General features: G+C 50.1%; 1 protein-coding gene across 1 annotated transcript; it reads right to left on the bottom strand.

Moving 5' to 3' along the window:
• Positions 1-399: 399 nt before the first annotated feature.
• On the bottom strand, positions 400-8,011 carry PXMP4 (peroxisomal membrane protein 4; the record flags this gene model as incomplete). Its single annotated transcript, XM_008055151.2, has 3 exons — positions 7,880-8,011; positions 2,215-2,277; positions 400-598 (listed from the first exon to the last, which is right to left on the bottom strand). Coding segments are annotated over exons 1-3 (375 nt in total), but the record flags the coding sequence as incomplete, so codon positions are not given.
• Between the last annotated feature and the right edge of the window lie 2,845 nt (positions 8,012-10,856).

The raw sequence follows: 10,856 nt of genomic DNA, 5'->3' as shown, positions 1-10,856 counted from the left end.
ATTCGGCTAATTTTTGATTTATTGTAGAGATGAGGTCTCGCCAAGTTGCCCAGGTGGGTCTCGAACCCGCAGGCTCAGGCAATCCACTCACCTCAGCCTCCCCAAGTGAGGGATTACAGGTTGAGCCACCGAGCCCGGCTCAGAGTATTTTTTCAAAAAAACTATTTGCCTTAGAGAGCAGCAAACACACTGATTTTGGGAACCATGGAATTTCAAGAAGTTGTTTGGTTTACAGATGAGGAAACTGGGGGAATTGACCTTCTCCAGGTCACACAGGGACAGGTGAATCAGACCTCAGACATGGAAAACAGCTAAGAGTTCATCTTCTTCAGCCCCGCCTCCACCTCTACAGCTAAGCCACGCCCACTCCCCCTGCACCAGCCTAGGAGAGGTTCTTACCTGGCTGTTGATGCTGTTGTTGTCTCCAAACACCAGGATGCCTCCAATGCAGGCAGCCAGGAATGAGTGCACCTGGGAGGTCTTGCCCTGCATGTGCGCCTGCAGGGCACAGAGGCCCTTGTAGGTGAACACAAAGCAAGCCAGGTTCCTAGAGTGGGTGTATGTGGCTTGTAGGATGGCTCGCAGCTTTTCCCGGAGGCTGCACAAGTACAGAGAACCTTTGTGAGTACAGGCCCAGCCACTCAGAGGGCATCTACCTGCTCCGAGGGCATCTATTGGCTCCAGGGCAGTCTACCCACTGGGCATCTACCCACTCTGGGGGATCTACCTGTTGGGCATCTACCTGCTCCAAGGGTATCTACCTACTCCAGGGGCACCTACTCATTGGGCGTCTACCCTCTCCGGGGGTTCTGGGGGCATCTACTCGCTCTGGGGGCGTCTACCCATTAAGCATGCAAGACTGAGCCAGCCAAGGGTCACCCCGGCCACTGCTCACTCAGTCATTTGCCTCTACCCTTCAAGCCCTCAGGGTTGGTCTCTTACTTGAATTGGACCTTGACTCAATGCCACCTCCTCAGGAGGCCTTCCCTGACCACAATCCATAAAAGAACGCCTACTACATCCTGCCCCTTTAGCCCTCTTCTGTTTTCCTTCTGAGCTCTTATTCAACCTGATATTCAAATGCTTGTTTACGCCAGGCTTGGTGGCTCAGCCTGTAATCCCGCGCTTTGGGAGGCTGAGTTGAGTGGATTGCCTGAGCCCGCGGGTTCGAGACCCGCCTGGGCAACTTGGTGAGACCTCATCTCTACAATAAATCAAAAAAAACTAGCTGGGCATGGTACTGCACGCCTGTAGTTCCGGCTACTTGGAAGGCTGAGGCGGAAGGGTCGTCGGAGCCCAGCAGGTCAAGGCTGCGGTGGCTGGGAGCAGCCACTATACTCCAGTCTGGGCAACAGAGTGAGACTCCAACTCAAAAAAAAATTAATAAATAAAAATAAATAAATAAATATGCCATGGCTTTGCTAGACTCTGGTGTGGCCATGTGCTCTTTGAACTATGGCTGTCGCCATGCATCCTGGCTTTGGCCCCCTCTCCCACCTTGGGGAGGTGAATCTTCTCTTTCTCTCTCTAATTTACTTTTAAACAAATTATATTTTCTAATTCAAGAATAAATAAATAAATAGTTTGGAGGGCCAAAAAGCCAAAAAAGTAAGTAAAACGAAAGTACAAAAAGGGAAAATCTTGCAAGCTGGTTTTGGCTGGTAGGCTGCCAGTATAGGATTTCTGTGAGCTCTGTATGAATCCACATATGTTAAAACTGGACTCCACCCTGCTTTCTGAGAAGTGCTTCAGCTTCAAAGAGTTAGGGAGATCAGGGGCAGGCCCAGATGCTTGAGCAGAGAGCAGAGGCCGCTTCCCACAGGCAGTGATCCATAGTGAACCAATGTGGGTTGCCTGGAGGGAAATAAAGGTGGAGAGAGAGGAAAAGGTGTTCACAGAAGGGGTCCTGCGTGAGCAACATGTTGAGGTGGAGCCTGTGCGTGCGTGGAATGGCAGTGAGTCCTATGTGTCAAAGGCACCCCAAGTTGAACATGTTATGGATACAGCTGAGGCCAGGCTGCAAAAAGCCTTGAAGGTCAGGCCTGGAAATTGAGCTTGTCTGGAGGACTCAGGGAGTTCCCAAGCTGGGGTTATAGGCTCAGAATTGGACTTTAGGTGTGGTGGGGGACAGGCTAGACCCAGGTGGGAAACTACTACAATCATCCTAGCACTGAGGACTACGTACGTGGGGTGTCCAGAGCAGTGGGTAGGTACCTGCCATTCCGGAAGAGAAAGGTCATGACCAGTGCGTGAGGGGCCCGGATTTTGGCTCCATAGCTGTAGAAAAAGGAGAAAACAGTTACACCAGCATCACTGTATCGCAGTTTCTTTCTGGGCTCTTTGACCCACTGTCCTCTCTCCCTATCCCTAATTCTAACACCTTTAGAAAGGGGAATAATGCTGAATTCAGATCTCAGCTGTGATACTCCATGGGAGTGTTGTCTGGGACTTGCCATTTAACTTCTCTGAGCCTCAGTTTCCCTACCATAAAGAGGGATGTCTATTTTTATTTATTTAATTTTTTTTTTGAGTTGGAGTTTCACTCCGTCACCCAGGCTAGAGTGCAGTGGCACACTCACGGCCACACCAGCATCGACCTGCTGGGCTCCGGCGATCCTTCCGCCTCAGCCTTCCAAATAGCCAGAACCACAGGCATGCACTACCATGTCTGGCTAATTTTTTTTTAATTGTAGAGACGAGGTCTCACCAAGTTGCCCAGGCTGGTCTCGAACCCCTGAGCTCAGGCAATCCTCTCACCTTGGCTTCCCCAAATCCTGGGATTACAGGCTTGAGCCACCGCACTTGGCCTGAAAACTTTTGACAGCCTGCCTCCTTGAGGCAATGGTCATGAGCCACATACTGTTGTCCCTCGAATACATGTGAACGTTAACTGCAAACTTGTTTGAAACTACAAAAGACTGGACTCAAACCTGTGTCCATTCACAGGAACTCCTGAAGAAATGAGTAACAGTCCTGCCATTCAGTGGAACCCTACATGGCTGTAAAAGAATGAGGCAGCTCTACGCACACTGATACAGGCAGTCTGCAGGATTTGTTAGCGCAAGATGCATAGCCGTTGAATGCAGCACAGTCACACTTGCATACAAATGAGGAAGTTCTTCTATAAATCTAAAATTATGCTGGGCGCAGCGGCTCACACCTGCAATCCCAGCCCTTTGGGAGGCTGAAATGAGAGGATCGCCTGAGCCCATGGTTTCGAGACCAGACTGGGCAACTTGGCGAGAACTCATCTCTATAATAAAATCAAAAATTCACCAGGCATGGTAGCACATGCCTGTAGTTCCAGCTAATTGGAAGGCTGAGGTGGAAGGATCGCCTGAGGCCAGCAGGTAGAGGCTGCGATGGCTGTGTGCGTGCCACTGCACTTCAGCCTGGGCGACAGAGTGAGACTCAAACTCAAAAAAAAAAAAAAAAATCTAAAATTATTTCAAGCCAGGCACAGTGGCTCATGCCTATAATTCCAGCACTTTGGGAGGTGAAGGCCAGAGGATTGCCTGTGTTCAGGGTTTGGAGGCCAGCCTGGGCAATATGGCGAGACCTCGTCTCTACAATAAATCAAAAAATTAGCTGGATGTGGTGGTGCACTCCTGTAGTTCCAGTTACTTGGAAGGTTGAGGTGGAAGGATCACCTGAACCCAGCAGGCTGAGGCTGCAGTGGTTGTGAGAGTGCCACTGCACTCCAGCCTGGGCAACAGAGTGAGACTCTGACTTAAATAAAATTTCAAAATTGTGGTTCACATTTGTAATTCCAGCACTTTGGGACACCGAGGTGGAAGGATGGCTTCAGCCCAGGAATTCAAGATCTATCTAGGCAATATTACAAGATTCTGTTTCTACAAAAAAAATTTTAAAACTACCCAGATATGGTGGGACATGCCTATAGTCCTGGCTATTGGGGAGGCTGAGGTGGAGGGTCACTGGAGCCCAGGAGTTCAAGGCTGCAGTGAGCGATGATCACACCACTGCACTTCAGTCTGGGCGACAGAATAAGACCCTGTGTCTATAATAAAAATAAAATAAAAATAACAAAAATAAATAAAAAATAAAACTTTTTTGAAAGGCATGAGGGAAGAATGCATGTATTTGTTTGTATATGCACACGGTATTTCTGGAGGAATACATAAGAGACTGGGCACAGGGGATATACCCCCAAGAAGGGGTCTGGGTGACAGAAGGATGGAGTGGGTAGGACATTTTAGCATGTCACTTTTTATGCCTTTTGTACACGTGTTACCTAATTTTTTAAAAAATGAAATTAAAGTTGTTCATTTAAAGCTGGTTTATTGTCGGAGAGGCCATGCTACATTGCTTACCTTCTCATGTGCCTAGCAGTGGGCAGGAGGGCTAGGACCCTCAGCAAGCTCTCTTTCCCCAGCACCCTCCAAAGCTATGTCTCTTTCTCCTGAAAGAAGAGGCCCTCAGCCTCTTCTGGATGGCTGGGGCAGAAGGCTCTTTCCTTATACCCCAGACACAGCAGAAGGGTGCCCCCAACTCCCTACATCTGTCAAGCCCCTTCCCAAGTCCTCATACTCAGATGCGAGCCAGTTACTCTCCTGTTCACAGGATCACTCCTGGAAAAAAGGTCACTCTGGATTAAAAAGGACATGATAGCAGGGGCAGTGTGATATCCTTGAGAATCCCAGCCTAGACAGAGTAGCTGGGATGACTGGGACAATTGATTATCAACTGGATAATAATCAGTATTGCAGAATTAGCAATCTATTAAATGCACTTATAATTTAGTCATATAGGAAAATGCTTTTATTTTTAGAAATGTGCACTTGAGGATGGAATATCAAAGTGAGTTAAGTTTTACACTGAAATATTTAGGAGTGGCAGGGAGTAGTGGCTATGCCCATAATCTCGGTGCTTTGGAAGCTGAGGCAGGAGGATTGCTTGAGGCCAGGAATTTAAGTCTAGCCTGGGAAACATAGTGAGACCTCATCTCTAAAAACAAAACAAAACAAAAAATCAGCCAATGTGGTGGCACGTGCCTGTAGTCCCAGCTATTTAGGAGGATCCCTTGAGCTTAGGAGATCAGGGTGCAGTGAGCTAGATTGTACCACTGCACTCCAGCTTAGGGGACAGAGCAAACACCTATCTCTCAATGAAAAAAAAACAAGAAAATTTAGGGGAGGAACATCAAAGTGAGTTAAACTTTACAAAGTTCGAACATCTCAACTGTCTAAGTCAGCCTGCCTAAACAGATGGCCTCTCTTCACAAACAGCACATTCTTTTCTATCTCTAGGACTTAAAAACAAATTTATTTATTATAGAGATGAGGACTTGCCATGTTGCCTGGGCTGGTCTCAAAGCCGCGGGGTCAGGCAATCCACTCGCCTCAGCCTCCCAAAGTGCTTGGATTACAGGCTAAGCCACCAAGCCCAGCCTTTCTCTAGGACTTTAAGCCATTCCCTCTACCTGGGATACCCTACTCTCAAAGACAAATTCCAGCTCAGCCTTCAACATATCACCATCATCTCTTCTGTGAAGCATTCCTGGCACTGACATGGTAGTTTCGTGGTCAGCCCCCCTCCTTACAGATAGAAACAGCATCTCAGCACTAACCAGTAATGTGAACCCTGTCTTACAGCACCCAGGTATGAATGATGAATGAGTTTATTGTTTCCATTTCACAGAAGAGGAAACTGAGGCCAGAAAAGATGAAGAGTCATTCAGCTTCTATTTTATTTTATTTTTTGAGTTGGAGTCTCACTATGTCACCTAGGCTGGAGTGCAGCAGCACACTCACGGTTACTGCAGTCTCGACCTGCTGGGCTCAGGTGATTCGTCTGCCTCAGACTTTCAAGTAGCTGGAACCAGGAATGTGCCACAACGCCCAGCTAATTTTTTGATTTACTGTAGAGACAAGGTCTCTCCATATTGCTCAGGCTGCTCTCGAACCCTTGAGCTCAGGCAATCCTCTTGCCTCCGCCTCCCAAAGAGCTGGGATTACAGGTTTTGAGCCACCCGGCCGGTTTCACTCAGTTTCACTCAGCTTTTAAAACGAAAGAACTTGGATTAGAGCCCCAGGGCCTAACCTCAGGAAGTCCCAGGGAGAGCTGAAGTGGGGGAGGTTGTACAAAGCCAGCATTGGGCAATGCCTTGTGGAACCACTCCTGCTTGCCCTGTGAACAGCTTGACACAAGGGCCACTGACATTAACTCAGGGTCTATCCCACCTGGTCGCACCAAGTAGTGGCTGATATAATCTGGCCTGACCCAGTGGGAACAGCTTCTATCTGACTCCGAGTGCCCATGGAAGCCAAGAGTCTGGCATTGGGGTCAGAACTCCTGAGTTTGAATCCTGACTCCAAACTTTGCCAAATGATGTGACCAATGATGGGTTTACCTCTGAGTCACAGCCTTTTCATCTGGAAAATGGGAACGATGACAATTCTTACCTTGCACACCTATTCATCCATTCAATAAATATTTGAAACTATTATATACGAGGTACTAGGAGTACACCACGGAACAAAACAGGTAATTTCTGTCCTCATGAAGCTCACTTTCTTTTTTTTTTCCTGAGTCGGAGTCGCCCAGGCTGGAGTGCAGTGGCATGTTGCTCACAGCCATGGTGGCCCCGACCTGCAGGGCTCAGGCGATCCTTCTACCTCAGCCTTCCAAGTAGCTGGAACTGTAGGCGAGTAACACTACGCCTGGCTAATTTTTTGATTTACTGTAGAGACAAAGTCTCACCATGTTGTCCAGGCTGGTCTCCAGCCCTTGGGCTTAGGCAATCCTCTTGCCTCTGTCTTTGAAGTTCACTTTTCAAGGAAAGAGTTGGACTAAAAACAAGACACATAAATGAACTACTTAGTGTCAGATGGTGACAAGTACTACTGAGAAAAATAAACTGGGGAAGGAGGTGAGGAGTTCAGGGATGGCCTAGTGAGGAAGGAACACTTAAGCAGAGGCCTGAAAACAGCAAGGGAGTAAACCAGGCAGACAGCCATATAACAACAGTGTCAACCACCAAAAATTATATGTATATGCCAGGTGCTGGGCCAAGGAGTTCACACATAATGACTCAATCCTAATAGAAGTGCTATTATCGCACCCATTTTACAGAAATTGAGGCTCAGAGTGGCTAAATGACTTGCTCAAGATCACACAGGTAGGTGGAACCAGGGCTCAAGCCAAGGCAGTCCATCCTCCCCCAGGACGCCAACTCGGGTGAGACACACACCTTTGGTCTGTGCTCAGCTTTGTCCCCAGCTCTGGCACAGGAGGCCCTCAGTGAGTGGTGGGTGTTTTGGGACTAAAAGAGGTCGAGCTCCCTTCCAGGCACTAACCACGCCTTGATACCTCCTCTCCTGCAGGTATGACAACCAGAAGAGTTTTAGCTTCTTTTCCACTCATTGTCATGCTCCAGGAGTCTCCTGTGCCAGTAAGAATTCAGCACTGGAGTCCTACAGATGAAGAGTGAGCAGCAGGACGCAAGTCCTTGGGCAATTTAACTGGGAGAGCACAGACAGGGAACGTTCGCCTGCCTGATTGAGGCCAGGGTCGCTTCCCACTGTGCAAATAGGGCCACTGAGGCCAGACAGGCACCAAAGCACCCAGAAAGGCGAGGTGAACTGGACCCAAGGGAGGGGACACAGGAGCTGGCACGGGAGGCGGTCAAAGCAAGAGGACCAGGTGGCAAAGCACGGAAGACCCAGAACTGTGCAGTGGAGCCCCGGCTGCCCAGAACCGGGACGATGCTTGGAACCCCAGGTCCAGGTCCCATCGCGCATATGGTGGCAGACCGAGGACCAAGACCCAGAGCCACACAAGGGCTACTCCAGGGCGCTCCTCGGACCCCAGCCAGGACCGTCCCTCAGCCCCAGCCCGGCCCGACAGCCCGACTCACACGGCCCCGTTCCGGAAGCCTTTGAGCACAGCCAACGCAGCGTGGTAGCGGCGCTTGCGCAGCAGCGCATTGACCGCCAGGAGCAGAGCCTGCAGCTGCGGCGGGGCGGCCATATCGCCGGCGGCGCGCGGGGCTGGGACGGGGAGCGGCACGCGCAGACAGCGCCGGATCCCCGCAGTGCGGCCCACGGCGCCCGGGCCTCGCAGTCGCGTCATGGCCGCCATAGGCTGAGTCCGCTGTCACTCATACTAAGAGCACCAATCACAGCGCCCTCTCGTCTCATTAGGCGAACGGACCAGCCCGGTCTTAGGAATAGCGGTGTGATTGAAGGAGAAAGGAGAGCTTGTAGCCAACCACGGTGGGCACCGCCCGACTCTCCGGAGGGTCACACACCTAGACTTGTCCAATCAGAAGGCTTTTCCTTCGGAGCCGGTTGGGTTCACGAGTGGACCTGGCAGTAGGCGTGTACTTGAAGGAAGTTTCCGGGAAGGGCGGTCACCCTTAAGAGTTGGGATAGGTGACACCGGAGGAACAGGTCCCATCTTTACACCAGACTGTGCTTCCTGGGCAGCTGTTGTCACAGCCATCTTCCCAGCATGTAAATCACGCGGCACCCTGATGGCTTCTATTTACGCTTTTTTTTGAGTTGGAGTCTGGCTCTGTCGCCCAGGCTGGAGGGCAGCGGCACGCTCACGGCCACGGCAGCCTGGACCTCCTGGGCTCACGCAGTCCTTCTGCCTCAGCCTTCCAAGTAGCTGGAACTACAGGCATACGCCAGCATGCCGGCCTAATTTTTGATTTATTGTAGAGATGAGGTCCAGCCTGGTCTCGCCCAGGCTGGTCTCGGACCCGAGGACTCAGGCACTTTTCTCACCTCGGCCTCCCTGGGACTGTGGGCGAGAGCCACTGCGCCCAGCCTTCTATTTACTCGTAAACTACAAAGGACCACAGGAGAAGACCTGGTGTGATCTGGCCTCTGCCCTCCTCGCCAACACTGCGTTCCACCGCTTGCTACCTCCTTCCTCTAGCAAACTGTTCTCCTTACGGTTCCTTGAGCATGCCACAAACTCTTCTACTCTAGGACTTTGGCACTTGCGATTTTCTTACCTGGTATGGACACCTTCAGCTCTTCCTATGGCAAGCTTCTTCTCAAGCTTGAAGTTACAGCTGAAGTTGCAGAGAGGCCTTCTAGGTAACCAATGTAAAGTAGCACAGTCGAACGGGTGCAGTGGCCCACCCCTATAATCCCAGCACTTCGGAATGCTGAGGTGGGAGGATTGCTTGAGGCCAATTGTTCGAACTAGCATGGGCAACAGTAGAGACCTTGACTCTACAGAAAAAAAATTGTTTAAAGATCAGTAAGGAACCAGGTGCAGTGGCTGGTACCTATAATCCCAGCACTTTGGGAAGCTGAGACGAGAGGATTGCCTGAGTCCAGGGGTTCAAGACCAGCCTGGGCAACTTGGTAAGACCTCGTTTCTACAATAAATCAAAAAATTAGCCAAGCATGGTGGCACGCACCTGTAGTTCCAGCTACTTGGAAGACTGAGGTGGATGAATGCCTGAGCCCAGCAGGTCAAGGCTGTGGTGGCCGTGAGCATGCCACTGCACTCTAGCCTGAGCGACAGAGTGAGATTCCAACTAAAAAAAAAAATCTCAGTGGCTCAGACTAATCCCAGCATTTTGGGAGGCCAAGGCGAATGGATTACCTGAGCCCGCAGGTTCAAGACCAGCCCTGGCAACTTGGCAAGACCTCATCTCAAAGTAAAATGAAGTGTAAAATAAAGTAAAAATAAAATGTGGATGTGATAACGCGCACCTGTAGTTCTGGCTACTTGAAAGGCTGAGGTGTAGCCGGGCTCGGTGGCTCAGCCTGTAATCTCGCACCTTTGGGAGGCTGAGGTTAGTGGATTGCCTGAGCCCGCGGGTTCGAGACCCGCCCGGGCAATTTGGAGAGACCGCATCTCTACAATAAATCAAAAAATTAGCTGGGCATGGTAGCGCGCGCCTGTAGTTCCTGCTACTTGGAAGGCTGAGGCGGAAGGATTCCCGGAGCCCAGCAAGTCGAGGCTGCGGTGGCCCCGAGCGGCCACTGCACTCCAGTCTGGGTGACAGAGTGAGACTCCAACTCAAAAAAAGAAAGGCTGAGGTGGAAGAATCACTGGAGTCCAGCAGGTCGATGCTGGGATGGCTATGAGTGTGCCACTGCACTCCAGCCTGGGCGATGGAGTGAGACTCCAACTAAAAAAAACAAAAAAAAAAACAAGGCGTGGTGGTATGTGCCTATAGTACCAGCTCCAACCTGAGTGACAGAGCAAGACTCTGTCAAATAATTAAATAAACACATAATAGATAGTCAAACTGTCCACTTTGACTCATTACTCTGTTTTCCCCCCCTTCTTAGAACTTTACTCACTTTGAAATTATTTGTTTGGGCCAGGTGTGGTGGCTTACGCCTATAATTCCAGCACTTTGGGAGGCTAAGGAGAGAGGATTGCCTGAGCCCACGGGTTCAAGACCAACCTAGAAAACTTGGCGAGACCTCATCTCTACAATAAATAAAAAAATTAGCCAGATGTGGTGGCGCATGCCTGTAGTTCCAGCTACTTGGAAAGCTGAGGCAGAAGGATCGCCTGAGCCCAGCAGGTCAGGTTGAGGCTGCGGTAGCTGTGAGCAGCATGCCACTCCACTCCAGCCTGGGCAACAAAGTAAGACTCTGACTCAAAAAAAGACAAAAAACAAAAAAAGTAGAAAATAGCTATCGGGAACAGAAAACTAACTTTTAAAATGGCAAATTTGAAAAGGAACCAAACAGAACTTCTAGAAATATCACCTACGATTTCCACAAAGAATTGGTCACTAAGCCCTGACATATAGCCCATGTTAAGAAAAAGGTGCCAGCCGGGCTTGGTGGCTCAGCCTGTAATCCCGCGCCTTTGGGAGGCTGAGGTGAGAGGATTGCCTGAGCCCGCGGGTT

Source organism: Carlito syrichta, unplaced genomic scaffold (genome assembly GCF_000164805.1).
Source record: "Carlito syrichta isolate Samal-C Ts95f unplaced genomic scaffold, Tarsius_syrichta-2.0.1 Scaffold301726, whole genome shotgun sequence".
NCBI lineage: Eukaryota > Metazoa > Chordata > Mammalia > Primates > Tarsiidae > Carlito > Carlito syrichta.
The sequence above is the reverse complement of the archived record's forward strand: the minus strand, read 5'-3'. Positions and strand labels throughout refer to the sequence as shown.